The sequence below is a fragment of the Macrotis lagotis genome, chromosome 1, assembly GCF_037893015.1.
Source record: "Macrotis lagotis isolate mMagLag1 chromosome 1, bilby.v1.9.chrom.fasta, whole genome shotgun sequence".
Taxonomy (NCBI): Eukaryota; Metazoa; Chordata; class Mammalia; order Peramelemorphia; family Peramelidae; genus Macrotis; species Macrotis lagotis.
In genome coordinates, this window is record NC_133658.1 from 265,777,361 (window position 1) to 265,795,657 (window position 18,297).

The 18,297-nt window shown below is 36.4% G+C and overlaps 1 protein-coding gene across 1 annotated transcript in view; it reads left to right on the forward strand.

Moving 5' to 3' along the window:
- The first annotated feature begins 1,280 nt into the window (after window positions 1-1,280).
- The window catches only part of LOC141504965 (cadherin-like protein 26), a 62,377-nt gene continuing 45,360 nt past the window's right edge, over window positions 1,281-18,297 (forward strand). The window contains exons 1-4 of the mRNA XM_074210395.1: window positions 1,281-1,355; window positions 15,414-15,476; window positions 15,792-15,896; window positions 17,242-17,400. Coding sequence (XP_074066496.1) covers window positions 1,326-1,355; window positions 15,414-15,476; window positions 15,792-15,896; window positions 17,242-17,400 — 357 coding nt within the window. The 5' untranslated portion in view covers window positions 1,281-1,325. The remainder of the gene's footprint in view (window positions 1,356-15,413; window positions 15,477-15,791; window positions 15,897-17,241; window positions 17,401-18,297) is intronic.

The following is an 18,297-nucleotide window of genomic DNA, read 5'->3' on the forward strand; positions in this document are numbered from 1 at the left end:
TCCAAGTCATTCATTGTAAAGATGAGGAAACTGAGATCAAGAGAAGGGAAGCAATTCCAAGATCCCTTAGCTTAATAGTTGAAAGAACCAAAAGTAGAACCAGGTCTCAGAATACTGGTGTGATGCTCTTTCTGCCATAGGAGTCTTGTTTTTAAGCTGAAAAAAAAATGAAATTTTATAATTTAAAATTTTGCTAACTTTCATAATAATTATTTTCCTTCTGTCTGGCTGTCTATCTCTCCATCTTTCTACACATTTAAAGACTTTTTGAGATAGGGCCCACTGGCATCTCTCTTCTCTCTCTCTCTCTCTCTCTCTCTCTCTCTCTCCATCTACACATTTAAAAACTTTCTGAGATAGGGCTCAAAGGCTACCCTATCTATCTAGCTATCTATCCATCTACACATTTAAAAACTTTCTGAGATAAGGCTCAAAGGCTACCTATCTATCTAGCTATCTATCCATCCGCACATTTAAAAGCTTTCTGCGACAAGGGCCTAGGCTTCGGACCTCCAAAAGAGTCCATGAAACACAAAACGATGAAGATCCTCCGACTTAGTATAAAACTCTCATTTAAAGTTGTGGGGACAAATCCCATGGAAAGCAAGTGACTTGCCCAGGAAACTGCACCGACATTTGCTCCCACAGCAGCAGCAGTCTTTCCACTAGGCCGGTAAGAGATCCCGGGTAGAGATGTCTGTCTCTCCCTCCCTTAACCTACTCTCGGTGCTCTGGCAGTTCAGAGTTAGAGAACCTTCCTTGTGGACTCTTTCTCAGAGGCTTTCTTTGAGGGGGACTCGTGGGCTACCTTGAAGACTCACCTGCCGCTGAATTAAAACTAGCAAATTTAATCATTTCTTTTAGATCTCTTAGAACATTTTTCTATCCTTCAAAGACAGATTGAATATCAAAATGCGCCCGAAGCACCTGTGGGGCATTTCCCTGAGAAGTGAGCCCCGCATTTTTTCTTTTGTCGGGAGGGCATGCCGCATTTGAGGGCCTCCACTCTCCCGTGCCCCACCCCTACCCCCACTCTGATGGGCTCAGCTCGCTCCCCACCCCGGCCCCTCCCCACGCCCCTCCTCGGTGCCTGCCGTGCCAAGCCTCTGCGGGGCTGGCAGCAGCGGGGGAGCTCAGCCAAGGCTCGGGCAGTCGCTCTACAGGGCTGCGCCCGGGGCTCGGAGGAGGGAGCGCAGGGCGTGAGCGAGGGGCGGGGGAAGCCTTCTTAAGGGACAGCTGGCAGCAAGCCTGGGACTCTTACCGGGAGGTCGGCCCAGCATCCCGGCCCAGGACCGCGCGGCCGCCGCGCCTCGTCCGCTCCAGGCATGCGGGTCCTCGGGGCCTTTGTGATGCTGGTGAGTCTGGGCACGAGCCGCAGTTCAGAAACTGGCGGGGAGGGGTAAGGAGGCGAGATCTGGACTCGCGGGAATCGGGCTGCGCCACCCCCAGAGATCTGCAAGATGCGCTCACTCCACCTCGGCTCCGGCTCCCGGAGGCTGCCCAGCCCGGCCCAACCGCGCCGGGCAGGTGCGAGGGGAGCACAGCGCGAGCCTCCTCGGAGGGTGGCCGCTTTCCCCAGGCGCCTCCCGAAATACAATCACAGACCTGGGGACATTTAACCTTTACTTCATACAATATCTAGCAAAAATAGATGATTTTTTTTTCATTTTTTATTTTTAAATTCCCCAGCTCATGCAAAAGCAAGTTCCAGAATTAGGTTCCAGAACCTTGAGCTCCGGATTCTCTCCTTCCTCCCACTCTGGTGAGAAAGCAAGCCACCCAGGCGCGGGTTAAAAATGCATAGCGCGGTAAACAGAGCTGGCAGTCAGGTGGTAAATGTAAACATACCCCTCCCCCCCAAAGAGAGGGAAACTCCAGAAAAAAAAAGTGGGCTTTGTTTGGTCTGTATTCAGGCACATCGGCTGTGCCTTTTGGGGTGGATAGCATTCTTTTTTTTTTTAAATCAGTCTGTACTTATTAATGAGCCATTATCACTACTGAGCTAAAGACAATTCCTGCCCTCAAGGAGCTCACAATCCAATTTACAAATAATATAGACAGGGGCGGCTGGGTGGTTTAGTGGATAGAGCACCGGCCCTGGGGTCAGGAGGACCTGAGTTCAAGTCCAAGTTCAGACACTTAATAATTACCTAGCTGTGTGACCTTGGGCAAATCACTTAAGCCCATGGCCTTGCAAAAACTAAAAAAAAATAATAATATAGACAAAGCAAGCTATAGCCAGGATAAATAGAAAATAAAACTGGAAGGAACCATAATGGGCATCTGATCCATTTCTCAAATTTCACAGATGTAGGTAAAAACTGAGGAGGATACTTGGATAGCATTCTTTATCATAAGTCCATCAAAGAAATTGAAGAACCCCTTCTAATAGGGGCAATATAATGTTGCTGCTTATAGGGACAGTTTGCTATTAATTAATAGAACCTTGGGAAGTTTCTCATGAAACCTGTGCAGCAGTTTTTTTTTTATTTTATTTTAAAATTTCACATCTCTGTTCATGTAGGTATAGGCAATGAGCAATTATCAAATTCCTACTATGTGCCCTTTAATTAATGTGGATAGGGGATAAAAAAAAGGCAGTCCCTACCCTCAAGGAGTTTATAATTTCATGAGGAGGACAAAAGGGCCTGGCAGAAGGTACCTATTTCTGTGGGGCAGCGGACATATGTACAATCCAAACTAAAAAGACCAACTATTGAGAAATTAAAAGTATGCTAGAAAATTGTGAGCCCTCTATAAAAGGAGATTTTAGGAGGGTGTATAGCAAAATAATACTGCAAGAGTACTCTCAGGGTCAGCTAGGTGATGCAGTGGTTAAAGCACTCCCTTGGATTCAGAGGACCACAGTTCAAATTCAGCCTCAGACATTTGATGCTTACTAGCTGTGTATTTCTGGGCAAGTCATGTCATTTAACCCTGATGATCTTGCAAATTAAAAAAAAAGAGTATTCTTTGGAGGAGAAAAAAGGATATTGCACCTGGTCAGTGCATTTCATGAATGACGATTGTATTTATTTTCTTATTAAAATTATTTCTGAGGTATTATAAAGTACAATTCTTAGGTTTTGCCCAACAAAATTTGAGAATGAAGCATGATTATTATTATACATGTCTGAATCAAATTAGTCATTGTATGATTATGAAAATGAAAATGAAGAAAAATTAGAAAAGGGACAGTTTCAGAAAAATCTAACAAGCCTTGTATGAACTGAAACAGCTATATAAGGTGAAGGAGCTGAATGGTAGGGAACCCCTGAAATGTGAAAACAACTTCTATCAATGCAGATTTTTTTTTTCTTCAGTTTTTTAGAGAATGATCTACAACCCTGAGAGGGTAAATGATTTGGCCTGGCTGCACAGCCAGGTATGTTTCTGAGGCCAACTCTTTATGGACCTCGCCTTACAGTAAGGGTATTAGAACATAAAGAATTCATTTTTTTCATAGAATTAAGATTAAAAAAATCTGTGTTTAACACTTGGCTCTGCAAAATTGTCAGATTTGGTTGTTACCTATCAACTGTACAGTTTTGGGATGAAAATGCTTTGTAAAGCTTAAAGTATTATATAAGTGTGAACTATGACTATGAAGAAATGGTTTTCTAGAGAGGAAAAAGGATCATGAATATCATTTTCCACTCAACTGGTTTCTTCTTTAAAAAAAAAAAGAAAAATTTCATTCTTTGCTGTTCCCTGTTTTGCAGCATGAAATGGAAATTTTAATTCTGGGAAGAGATGTCATGTCTTGTTTGATCTTAGTGGCCAGGAGTTTGGGATACATTCATGGTCCAAATCAATACCATCAAAAGAATTTTCTTGCTTCCATTTTGAAAAGTTCCACAATTTCATCAACATGCGTTCTACTATCACCCATACAAATTATACTTTAGTGGAAGTCTTCATGAGTTGCACTGCCACCCACCCCCCAAAAAATTCTCATCTAGTAGCCAATTCTCAGGGAATTAAAGTCCCTAGCAATTAACCAGGTTCTATAATTCATCTCTGGGACTATATTTGACCTTCTATCAGAGCTTGCCAGGTGTTGAGAATCCAGGGTTAATTCTATGCCATTGGAATACTTTGGAAGAGGATTTCAGTGAAAGGTGACCATTTATAAACATATATATATATATATATATATATATAATAAAAATAAATATAAGATAAAAGGCAGCACCTGTGATTAAATTGGGTTGGAGAGAACTTTTAAAGAGCAAACTTCCTCTACAAAAGTGCAGCCAATAACTGGGGTCACTGAAAGGTTATGTGACTTGCCAGACTTTATATGTTGAAGGCAAAGGTTCAAACCAGATCTTCCTGATTCAAAGGCCAGCTTTCTACTCCTATTGAATCAGATGAATGATTTTATTTTTCAAACTTAAACAGAATTTTACTCTAATGTTTAATTGACATATAGATAGGATTATACTGTGGACTTTATTCTGAAGAAAAAGGAAATAAACTCCTGATCTGACCCTTTGATATCTATTTAAATAGTACCCCAAGCACTCCAAAAGGACTTGAAATAGAATAATATTTACAAATCTTGGAAGTCAGTTCACCTCTTTACACAAAATATTCCCTATTGCCAATATTTTATTATTACTGCCTGTGTGTCTTGGGCAAGGCTCTTTTCTCTCTCTCCTGATCTTAGTTTCCTCATCTGTAACTGGATTAAATTATTTTTATATTATTTATAATAAAATCCCATAATCCCACCAAAGGTGCTCATTTCCTTCAAGGGTGAAGTACTTTGCTGGAACTTTCAATTCTCCCTTCAGTGTTTGAGTCAGAGTTGAATATGAAGTAAACTTATGAGACTTCTGGTGTTTTCTGTTTCAATTACTGATTTGACTATTATATGAAAATAGTTACATCTGAATTATGAAGCACCAAATGATAAAGTGATCTGATGAAAAATAATCAGATATTTGTTGAAAGTACATGGAAGTGATTAGATATAAGAAGGCTTAACACTTTAAGAAGTTAAAAGTTGCTTCTGTTCCTCCCCTTCATTCAGAACCATAACTAGCAGAAAACTGGGGTTTTGGCCTGAGGACCAACAAGGTTGAAAAAGGTAGTTTCTTTGTTTACCTCACCATGTGTTCCTTACCAGCCTTTAAAACCTATGGCATAATAGCCCTTATGGAGACATATTTCTCTAAGGATCCTAGAGTCCACTTCTTCCAACACTATGGCTCTGACTACCACAGTGGATGCACTCTTAAGGAAATGAACTTCTTCCATTCCTGGTGCAACCAAATCCTGGCTCAGACCATCTTCTATAATGACACCACCATTCTTGCCTTTGTAACAGAGTTCACCCTGCATGCTAGGTTTCCTGCTTATGATTTTGCTTACTCTTTTGCTTGAACTTTGAGTTTGTAGGATCATAGGTTTTAGAACAGAAAGAACCTTTAGAGACCTACTAGTCCAGTCTCTTTATCTTACATATGGGACCATATGGTAAGGGCCTTTCTTGATAATTAACAGAAATTGAGTATGAAACACAGGTTTTCTAGCTAAAAATCCAATATTCTTTTCACTTCACGCCCTACTACTTCTCTACCCTTCAAGAACAGTGACTCTTCTACTCAGTTTTTTTTTTGTTTCCAGACTCGAAATTTGTATGTACTATTTGAGCAGCTGAAATGTAATGTCATTCCCCCTCCCCTCTATATACTCTTGTATTAAAATTTTGTGAATAGGTATCAAATTATAAAGTCTAGACTTTCCTTGGTGGATTTTCTTCCTTAATGCAGTTACTGTAGTAGCGAGGGGAAAGAAAAGAAACCACTGTTCTCTAAGGTCCCTTTTAGCTTTAAATTTCTGTAAACCACTTTAGTTGTACAAAACTTAAAGACCTTGCCAGTAAGAAAGGCTTGGGAAGAGACTTGGAGAATTAAATGAGTTCACTTTGATTTTAACCTACATAGCCAATATAAAAGGAAATTCTACTTAGCTAATTAGCTTTAATTTCATGAAAACGAAATTGACATACTAACACAAACTTCTCTTTCCATTTGCTCAAGATCATTGTTCAAACTTAGAAGACTGATTCAGATCAGTCTTCAGTCTCCTCCTAAAAAAATTCATTGAAAATTACAAGTGAATGGAGACAATGACATGCAGTTATGGAAACCTTATATTTCATATAAGGAAAAATGCAATTAAAACTGTTTTTCCATCTTAATGATGAGAGATAGAGACAGATACAAAATCAACAGGCACTCCAAAGTAATTTTTGTTGGTCTTTGAATGATTTCTTTAGGTAAGAAATTTGACTTTCTGGGTTGTTGTTTACATTGATACTTTTCCACAAAAATAAAATCAAATCCAAAAAAATCTTATTCCAGTGCATCATTGTAACATCAAGGTGAACCTGGGTTCTTGGGGAAGAAAGAAAGGATAGTAAGAGGGAAGGAGAAGGGAGTAAGGAAGTAAGAGGGAAAAGGAGAAAGAGATGAAGCAAAGAAGCACTTTACAAATGTTGTTTCATTTAGTCCTCATGACAACTCTATATAGGCAAACAGACAACCATTTTATACTTTATCCAGGATCACATAGCTAATTTACATCTGAGGCTGCATTTGAATTCAGATCTTCCTGACTCCAGGCCCTTAATTCTTGGAGCTGAACTATGGTCACATTTTTTATTTTCCATAAGTCTTGATTATAGAGTGGTCACTCAAAGAATATTTGAGGTTAAATTAATTTTTTAAAAGAGAGTTTTGTGGTTACCCTTATCGATAATGTAACCTATCAACACTTTCTGCCAAGTGACATTTGACTCTAAAAATTTCTTCTTTATGTACTTAAAAAACAACAACTCAATGATAAAAATACTAACTCATTCTGTAAAATGGTTGGAAACAAGCATAAGATTCTTCAACAAAGTTCCAGGATATCCTTTGTTTTGCTGCTTTCTTGTGTTCTTCCTCTTTACATTTATTTCTTTGGTTGATTATTTTATGCCTTTATTTTATTCATTTTAATTTACAAAATTAATCTACTGTACAAATTTTTACTTTGATGGAGATTTATTTTCTTACTCTTACCCTTATAATGATAGGTTGATAAATAATGTTATAACTAAAGTACTAATATATCACAGATTTTATTCAAAGGGAGCATAATCAACAATCATTTTAACTGGTATAATTGAAGGTGTGATCATTATGCATGTCCAATATGTGACTGACTTTTTTTTCCTGTCATTCCCATATTTCTGAAATGTTGTTAACTCAAGAGTTAAGGGAAATTTTCTATATGAAGTTAAACCCTTGTATGTTATAATACCTAGTTTGAACTCTTTTCTAAGGAAAACTAAGATACAAAGATAAAATATTTTCCAAGTCATCTAAGAAAGAAACCTTTATTCTTCCTTATCTGTACAGAATGATGATGATGATGATGATGATGATGATGATGATGATGATGATGATGATGATGATGACAGTTTGAAAAATGCTTGGACATTGTGAGATAGAAATTACTTATATGCATTTGTAGGGGAAATGTAAAGAATGCAAATTTTATTAATCCTGAGGATTTTTACTTTTAGCTTCTGTGGGAGTAGAAAAAGATGGACTATAACTAGAGAAGGATGAGGCACAGTGAAGTTGACTTTGAGGGTACTGGGTGAGGAGAGAAACAGACAGAGAGGTGAGATGGAAGAAAGGAAGGGTTCAGATAGGAAATAGTTTCAAGGATCATGATCCCTGGTAGCATGGAAGAGAACCAGTCATACACGGAAGATAAAATTCTTTGGGGAGTTTGTACTCAAGTTTCAGAGAGGAGTAGAGCCAGTGAGCCCAACTGAGCCTCTTGAATGCCCCAAGGGGGTATACTTAGAGTCTAGACAGAACACAGCAGGAGGCTGGAACTTATGATTCCCATTACTTGTGTAGAGGCATTTGAAGCCATAGGTTTTACCTTTTTCTTGCATTTTGTCTCCTGTGTTCACATTGGTATCCTAGTTGGTATTCCTTTATTGTAGCTTTTCATATGGCATCTAACTTGCGTGCTGGCTTCATTGAAGCATCTCTACCCCCATCATCCTTTATAGTTTCAAGGACTAATGATTAGATTATAGGAGATACAGCAAATAATTTACTGTTAAAGGATTTTGGTAGGTATACTTTATCTCTATGCAGGAATTTGTCACTCCTGTGTTTTAATTGATGACATAGAAGTCCAAACCCCATTCCCAGGCAAACCAAATGTTTGCTTCACAAATGGATTTTTGTCTTCTGTATCCCCTTCCTTCAAAAGGTCACAATAAGGATAATATGATCTATGTCTCTATGGTATTCAGGTTTCTGCTGAAGACATCGTAATTATGGACAATATTTATTTAAGTTCCTTCTTTCAGTTTCATTGGTAGCCATATGATTTACCAGAAGTGAAGTTGTCTTCCGCTTTGATAAGTCCTGGGAGAATCTCTGCTTTTGAAAAGTCAATAAATCACTCTCTTATTTTTGAGTTAGACACATGGCTACCTCAGCTCTCCTGATCAGGAAATTACCAAAAACTTCTTTCTCTGATCTGTTCTGGATGATCTCTCACCTTGATTTTTTGGAGGACAAACAGCTTCTTCCTACTAGGAGCATTTAACCCCTTCTTGTTCAGGAATTGCCTCTTATCTTTTCCCCTTTTTAAATTAAAACTCAACTGCTGTCTATTTCCTTCCCTTTCTCCTCTGTGTATTGTTATTCATCCTCATCCCACCAAGTCTTGTTCCCTACATCCACAGTCTGTTGCTTTCTCTCTAATCACATAACTAACAGTCTGATTCAGTTCCTTATCACTTTCATCTGAATTTTCTAATAGTCTCCCAATTTTTCTCCCTGTCTCAAGCCTCTTTTCACTCTAATCCATCCTCTACACAGCTGTCAAAATGATTTTGCCAAAATGATCTTTCCTAAATGGCAGGTCTAGCCATATCACTTTCATCTATAGAGTAAAATATCAACTCTTCTTTAGACATTCAAAACTGCATAACCTGATCTTAATATACCTTTCCTCCTTATTATATATCACTTCCCTTCAATACTCTACAATTAAGTCAAAGTGACCTTCCTGTTTGTCGCATACTTTTGCATCTACTATCCCTCATGCCTGAAATGCCTTGTCTTTTTACGTTAGCTCTTACAATTCCTAGTTTCTTTCAAGTCTCGACTCAAGCGTCATCTTTTTTTACTAACTTTTCCTGACCTTCCACAACTGCCAGTGCATGCCTCCCCATTATTTTATGTCTATTTTGCATTTATTTTTATAGGCCTATAGATGTTTCTTCCTTGAAGGTAGAAACTGGTTTGGTTTGTTATGTTTTGTTTTGTTTTTTATATCCCTAGCATCTGGTCTCTGGCCAATAGTGGATGCTTATTAAATTATTAATAAATTAACTAGTGATAGAAAGAAGATAACTTCAACTCTTTGGTTTTATTTCTGTTTTCTCTTACAAGTAGAATCATCTGTGAATTGGAAAGAATGGAAAAATGGTTAATAGTAGATGTTTTTTTACTGGGAGAGGGCAAAGCAGTAGGGGTTAAGTTAATGGTCACATAGCCAATAAGTGGCAAGTCTGAGGTCAGGTTCTCCTGACTCCAGGGTCTAAGCTCTATCCACTTTGCCACCTAGCTGCCCCTCTGATTTTTTTTTTAACAGTGAACTGATACCCAAGATAAGGAGGATAACTCTTAGCTATCTCCTTTGCAGATGAGCTCCCTCCTGTTGTAGTAAAAATAAGCTAACTTTTACCTAGAACTTTGAAGTCTGAGAAGCACTAGACATCTCATTTCATTACAATAATTCTACAAGCTATGTACTATTTTCCCATCTTTGAGGATGAGAAAAGTGAGGTTTAGAAATATTAAGTGACCGCTACATGGTTCTATAGCTAATAAATATCTGAGATTGTATTCTAACCTAACTTTTCTTTAGTCTAAGTCCAGTATACTACCTATTAAATCATATCTTTCCTACTAAAAGAACCAGTAGGTGTGATTGCTGAGATATTGTCAGTGGTCTTTGAAAAATCTTTGTAATGCAGGATTGGAGGTCAATGGTCCAGTTTTTAATAAAAGAAGAATTCAACAATGTAAATTATTTATCTGTATGTTTGTTTTGATTTCTGACCAAATTCTAGGATGTCCTAGTAAGGAGATGATTTCTGAGCATAGAGAAAAGAAAGTAGTAATCCCCCAAACCAGCATATCTTCATTAAAAACAGGTCTTATGAGACTAAACCTATTTTAATCAGGTTATTAAATTGTTAGGGGACTGTTTTAGCTATTCTTAAACTGTTTAGCAAATTGTACAACTAGGCTTCTCATGTTACTTTTGTAAAAAAGATGAAGAAATCTGGACTAAGCAATAGAATAATTATATGAATTTTGAACTGATTGGACTCCACCAAATATTCATTAATGGTTCTATGTCAGTTTGGAAGAGAAGTACCCAAAGGATCTGTGCTTGACTTTTTGAATTTAACGATTTTATCAGTGACTTACCAAAAGGCATTGGTGGAATGGTAATCATTGAAAATAGTAATCAGTCTAAAGGATTTTAGAACTTGGGGTCATATCTGATAAATTCTATTAGGCATGAAGAAAAAGTCTTACAATTGATTTTAGAAAATGAGTTTTGCAAATGAAAGATAGAAAAGACACAGCAATTTTCTGATAATAGATGGGGGGATGAACTATAAGCTTAATTTGCTTCAACCACGTGATATGTTAGTCAACAAAGAACATTCTAATGCTATGTTAAAAGAAGTAATTTCTAAGATTAGAGGAATAAAAATCTTGCTATCAATGATTTATCAATCAGGATAGTGAAGAGTTTGGGGCTTATGCCTTAAGGGGATTAGTTGAAGGAAATGGGGATGTTTATGTTAAATGAGAGAAGATATATGAGATGTAGGGATTTTGAGATCTCTTAAGTACTTAAAGAGAATTTTTTCCCCTGTTTAGTCCCAAAGGGCAGCAAAGCAATACATTTAATTTTGATGCAAGGAAAAACTTCCTTGCAATTAGAGATGAGAAGGAAAAAAAAGTTAAAGTTCATAAATTTCAGAAGAATCAAGAGAAATGAAATTTGAATCAAAAGACCATTGAATTTGATGATTGTGGGTCACTGTAATATTTAAAGAAAACAATTTTAGTATTATGATAAGGGAAGAAGTCTAATAGAGAGATTATTAAAAGTGGGTAGAACAGAAGTAGTAGCATTAGATAGAAATTATTTTTAATTCAATTGTATATTTAAAACAATAAAAAATTAAACAATTAATTTGCTCAATAAGTACATATTAAAAGATCTAAACATATAAAATATCATTGCTTTTCATCTCTTATGATCCTTTGACCCTTCCTATTAATTTCTTCTTTTTTTTAAGTGTGGTCTTAATATGTGCCTAATTCTAGCTCTGCTATTTTCCAATTTGTGTTATTTCATAAATGTCTTTCCAGATTTTTTGTATTCCTCATGAATATCAGTCATGATTTAATTATGGTATTTTATTACATTACTCTTTTGCTGGACATTTGTATTGCTTCCAGTTTTGTTTTATGTTTTTGGAACAGCATATGGATACTATGAAAATATTTGAGCACATAAGTCTTTCTTTTTTCTTCCTTTTTTTCTTTATTTTTTTGACTTTGATAGTACTTTTAAAGTATATTTTCAACAGTGAGATGATTGGGTCAAATTTTGTGATTACTTTTTTGTAGCTTCTACTATTTTGTTTCCAAAATTACTCTAGAGATTTTCAATTCTGCCAGTAATGAATGTACCTGTTTTTCTAAAATTGCTACAGTGTTGATTTTTTCTTTCTTTCCCAATTTAATGAATTGACATAGCACCACAAAGATGTTTTAATTATATCTTTTCATTTACTGATGAACTTAAACCTTTTTCAAGTGATTGTTTTTCCCTTTTTAAAGATTATCTGTTCTTTTGTTTAAATATCTGTCATGTCCTGGGAAGTTACCCTTGTGCATTTTTAACAGGTCCCTATATACTTCAGGTGTTAAATATTCAGTATAAACAGCTTTGTAAAAAAATTTGTTAGGAGGATAAAAATAAGATAATTGGTGGATTGGGAGGTTTTGGGGGTTTTGTTTTGTACAGGCGTACATGCCTCAGAGATGTTGTTAGTTCAATTCCAGAGCAAATCACACAAAATTATTGGTTATCTAGTGCATATAAAAGTTATGTTTACACTTTAATGTAGTCTGTTAAGTGTATAACAGTAAGTACTAAATCTAAAAGTCAAAATGCATGTACTTTCATTAAAAATACTTCATAGATAAAAATGCTAATACATCTGAGATTTCAGTAAATTGTAATCTTATTCCTGGTAGAGAGTCTTGCCTTGATGTTGATAGCTGCTGACTGATCGGGTGGTGGTGGTGGGGGGTAATTGTTGCTAAAGTCTGGGTTGGCTATTGCTGAAGTCTGGCATGCTTGTGGCAATTTATTAATATAAGATAATAATGAAGTTTGTTGAATTAGTTGACTCTTCCTTTCACTTGAAGACTTAGAGGATATTGCAGGCTTATCAATTGGTCTAATTTCAATATTGTTATATCTCAGGAAATAAATAGGGAGCCCAAGAAAAGGGAGAGTCCAAGAGTGGAGTAATCAGAAAATGCACAGCATTTATCAATTAAGTTCAACATCTGTGCCCCAAAACAATTACATAGTTGTATCAAAAATCACTGATCACTGATCAACTTAACATAATAATAATTATGATGATGAAAAAGTTTGAAATATTTCAAGAATTACCAAAATGTGACAAATTCACAGTAGCTGAACTCATGCTTTTGGAAAATAGTGCCATTAGACTTGCATACAATAAAACAAGGTATGCCTGTAGTAAGAATTCCTTCAAATTTTTCTGAGAAGTTGCAGAGGATTTAGGGGAAAGAGAAAGAGGATGCTACAACTTTAGCCAGGTTCTGGAGGAAGCAAAAGGAAATAGGATCAATAACTTGTGTAGAGAGAAATTAGATTTGGTCAGGAATAGAATTATCTAATCTGTTACTGGGGGAAAGAGGTGAGAGAAGGTGATGATGCTGAAAAGATTTGAAGAATAAGGAAGCTGAGGCAATTCAAGGAAGATAGCTGAATCTTTTCAGTATAAGAAGCAGCTAGCTGATGTACTCGAATTACAAGAGGGAGAGAAGAAATATCTTGGAGCAGTCATTGTTTATATAAGTAGATTAAATGGATAGTCATGAGCAGGAAGGAACCACTTGAGGTTCTGTTCCATGAATTTGTAGTGGGTAAAATTAATTTGATTTTGTGCCTTTTTCTAAGAATTTTCAATATTGCTGTTACTATGTACAATGTTTTCCTAGTTCTTTTTATTTCACTTTGCATCAATTCATATAAGTCTTTCCAGGTTTTTTTTTTCCTGAAAGCATCCCTGCTCATCATTTCTTACAGCACAATAGTATTCTATCATAATCCTCCTGGTTGTGAAGATTGTTTTCCAGCTTTCCACTTTTCTTCTAATTTTGGCAGCATTGATTTTATTACTGCAAAAGCCTTTCAATTTAATATGGAAATCATTCATTTTGCAGTTTATAATGTGGTCTAATTCATGTTTGGTCATAAAGTTAACCCTTTTCCATAGATCAGGTAGATAGAATATTTTATTGGTCCATGATTTTTCTATGGTATTGCTCTTTATGTCTAAATTCTGTACCCATTTTGACCTTATTTTGGTATAGGGTGTGAGATGTGTATCTATTCCTAGTTTTTGCCATACTTTTTTCCACTTTTCCCAACAATTTTTGTCAAATAATGAGTTCTTATCCCAGAGGCTGATGTTTTTGGGTTTGTCAAATAGTAGATTACTGTAGCCATTTACTGCAGTTTCTTTTGAATCTATCCTAATCCACTGATCCATTACTCTATTTCTTAACCAGTACCAGGCAGTTTTAATGTTTGTTGCTTTATAGTATAGAAGGTACTTTACATTTTTTTCAGTTTTTTTCAACTTTTTCATTTTGTTTGATGGAATCTTGTAGTCTTGTAGACTCATTGATTTCTAACTGTTAAATTCTAGTTTTTAGAATTTCATTTTCTTCAATTACCTTTTGTGTTAATTTTTTAAAGATGTTGAATTCTCTGCTCAACTTTTCACAATTTTCCTGCATGACTTTCATTTCTTTTTTCCATTTTTCTTCTTCCTCTCTTCTTTGGTTTTTAAATTATTTTTTAAGCTCTTCAATGAACTTTTGTATTTGAGTCCAGTTTATAGACTGTTTTGATACTTCTCCTATGAGTGATGTTTCACTGCTTTTTTCTTCTAGACATGGCATTGTTGTCATCTTTATCTGTGAAGTATTTTTCTATAGTGAGCACACTTTTAGCTTTTTTGTTCATTTTTGTTGTAGTTCTGCTGTTTTGGTATATGAAATATAGATCCAAGCTTTTATTTTGCTGGGACTGGGGTCTGGTCCCTGGCTCGTTGTTGGCCAAAATGTTGCCTATGCAGTCTAGGCCTTGCTTTTGTAGAGGTGTGTTTTTTTTTCCCTCCTTTATGTCCAGGTTCTTACTTAATAGAGGAATGTTCCGAACCCAGTCTTGTCTTTTACCCCTTGTTTTCAGGGTTCAGACTTTGTTTAGGGTTGGGATCCTCTCTGCTGACTTCCTATCCAGCTGCCAGGACCTCTATTATTATTAAGTCGTTGGGACCTGGCTTGCACTGTGGCTAAGAGCTGCTTTCTCCAAATTCTCGCCTCTTGAACTTTACTTCCCCTTTTTCCCCCAAAGAGACAAATGTTCACTGAAGATCCTCCACAGTGTCTGCAGTTGAAAACTTCTTTGAATCTTCTCTTTTTCTTGGTGGTATCTGTGGTGTGAGTGTCAGAGTAGAGGCTTCATGTATCTTTGGCAGGGAAAAGTTCCAGAGCTTATTAGTTTTGTGCTGCCATCTTAGCTCTGCCCTGGACATCCACTTAATCCCGTTCATCTCAATTCTTCATATGTAAAATGAGCTAAAAAAATGTCAAATCACTGTAATATCTTTGCAAAAAAAATCCCCAAAAGCAAACCACAAATTAGAATCTTGAAGAGTTAGATATGACTGAAAAATGACTAAACAACAATAAATCCCCCATAGCATGAGATAACTGGGGTGGAATAATAAAAAAATTAAACAAATTAACATTTTCAAATAGCTGAATATACAAAGTATATTTTTATATATTTTTGAATTTTATTTTGGGTTTTGCATGTGATTAGAGTTTCTAATATCCTGCCCCATCCCCTTTTTATTAAAATGAAGGTCATTTTTTTTGTTGTTTTGCAGCATGGACCTATAAAAGAATATTTCAATGTGTATATTACCTACTAACTTAGTTTTTGTTTCCAAGGTCACTGTAACCAGCTGTCTCCAACCAGCAAAAGATGAACTTAGCAATCAGGAAAAGATGAGGGTAGGTACTAAGCTTAATAATGTGTAAGCTACAATCATTTTTTTCTGATAAGTTTGTTTAAAATTCTAGAGATTTGCAGTGCCCTGATTTGTGTTGGTTTTCAGAAAAACAAAATAAAAATAGCTCCAAAATGCTTATATTTATGAAGTCACATTGAGTCACCAGGGATTTAAGGTAAAGGACATTTCTTCTCAGGTAAGGCTATGGACAGTTTGTGAGACTCATAAACATATAATACAATGTCACCTCAAAGCAATATTGCAACAATTTTCTTATCATGGCTTGATTTCAATGTTTTGTTAACACATTCTCCAGGCAGAAGATCATCATCCTTTAAAACGTTTTAAAAGAAGATGGATTATCACTACCTTGGAGCTCAAAGAGGAAGACCCAGGACCATTCCCCAAGCTTGTTGGAGAGGTAAGCCTTGTGTGCATCTACTTTTATCTCTAGTCGACATTTAAAAATCTAGCAATTGGAAACATAAAAATCCTGAAAGGATTCACAACAATAATTCCTTAATCAAAGATATATGCTTCTTCAAAATTAATGCCACAATACCATGTGCAAGCCAAGATTCAAAGATAAAAAAACGTCAAAACTTCCTTTCTTTGAGAACCTTACATTCATTCTATGCTCTCTGGATATGATATGAGAGGTATGATGGTAAATGTTTAAGAACCTTCTCTCCAAAACATTTCTAAGTACAATGCACATTCTTAACAATTTCTTAAATTTAGACAATCCACAAAACAATGACTAAAGTCCTGTTTTGTAATATTTTGCAATTTCTGAAGTGTTAATGCTCACACTGAAAAATTTAACAGTCCACTCTCTAAAGCAGTTCAATTTTACTTCAGTAACTTCCCTGAACCAACAGGTATTTGGATAAACAACAAAAAAAAAAGCAATGTGTATACAAAGTAATTTACAGAGCACTAACTACAAGGGGGCTTAAGGAAAGGCTTTGTAATCTGTGCTACAATGAAAGTTAAGGATTCTACAGTAGGGAAAATAGTGAGGAGGTGACACTTAACATGGAGCATGATTTGTGAAAAAAAGATAGAAGTAAGTGATAGAATGTTGTGTCCTGGGAACAATTTTTAGACCAATTTTACTGGGAGTAAATGAAGGAGAATATCAGGCACTAAGACCAGAAAGATAACTGAAAGACATATTGTGGGAGGGCTTTAGGATTGAAGTTTTTATTCTATCTATATAAAAAGCACTAGAGAAGGGGTGGCTAGGTGGTGCAGTGGATAGAGCACTGGCCTTGGAATCAGGAGGACCTGAGATCAAATCTGGCCTCAGACACTTAATAATTACCTAGCTGTGTGGCCTTGGGCAAGCCACTTAACCCCATTGCCTTGTAAAAACTAAAAAAAAAAAAAAAAAAAAAAGCAGTAGGGAGCCACTGAAGATTTTTGAGTAGGGAATAACAAGGTAAATTTTGCGTTTTAGAAGTATTAATTTGGTAACTGTGTGAAAAATGGAGATAAAGGAAGTAGGGAGACCAATTAAGTCTTTTATTTAGTTCTTTTTATTTCAATAGCCAAGCTGAGAGGTGCTAAGGATTTATGAGAAAGTGTGGGTAAAGATAAGGGTGCTGATAGGATAGGCACTGTAGCAGTATTAGATTGGTCAAGACTTGAAAACTGGTTATAGGACACGAGGGAGAGGAAATATCCTGCTCCAATGGTTGGGAACAATTTATTTGAAGGATGATTTTTTTAAAAAACATTTTTTTGGTGTTTTTTACTTACAGCTATTCAATCATATGGACTACAATGATTCCTTAATATATATAGTCAGTGGGCCTGGTGTGGATAAGCCTCCAATTGGTCTGTTTTCTATTGAAGATAATCTTAATGGGAATATCTATGTCCACCATTCTATTGATCGAGAGGAAATACAATCTTTTGTGGTAACTATAAATTTTACCTTTCTAATTCTTTTCTTCTCTTCTCCAAAAAAGTATTTGGAGTAGCAGAGGAAGACAATAAAGAAGAAAATTTAATCCACCAAAAATTCAGAGCTGAGTTAATCAATAAATACTTAATAAGCACCTTGTTCTGGGGAAACAAAAAAAAGAGTCAAAAGACAGTCCTTGCCCTCAATGAGTTTATAAACTAAAGGAGGGGATGACTTGGAAACAAATTCATAAGCTATATACAGGTTGAATAGGAAGTAATTGAGAAAAAGAAGGCATTAGAATGAAGAGGGGTTGGAAAAGGCTTCCTGTAAAAGTAGAATTTTAGTTGGAACTTAAAGGAAGCCCAGGAGGTCAGTAGTTGGAGCAGAGTAGGGGAAAGCACTTCATCCATGGGGGACAACCAGGGCAAATACTCAGAGTCAAAAGATGCTGTGTCTTATTCTATAAATAGCCAAGAGGCCCATGTCATTGGATCAAAGTATGTGATCTAGAGTATAAGGTCTAAGAAGTCTGGAAAGGTAGGAAGGGTCCAGGTTATAAAGGGCATTGAATTCCAAACAGAGGATTTTTGTATTTTATCCTAGAGGTGATATGAAGCTATCAGAGTTTATTGGAAGTGGAGGGTGATGTGGTTAGACCTGTACTTAGGAAAATCACTCTAGGCATGGAATAGAGGATGGGTTGGAGTGGAGAGAAATTTGAGGCATGCAGACCCTCCAGCAGGCTCTTGCAGGAGACAAGGTGTATGAGTTGATGAAGGCCTGTGCTAGAGTGGTGGCAGTGCCAGGGGAGAGAACAGGCATAGTCCAGAGATATTGCACAGGCAAAATTAATGAACCTTTGTAATAGATGGGAGGTGGGTCAGGTTCAGAGATAATGAGTTCTGGT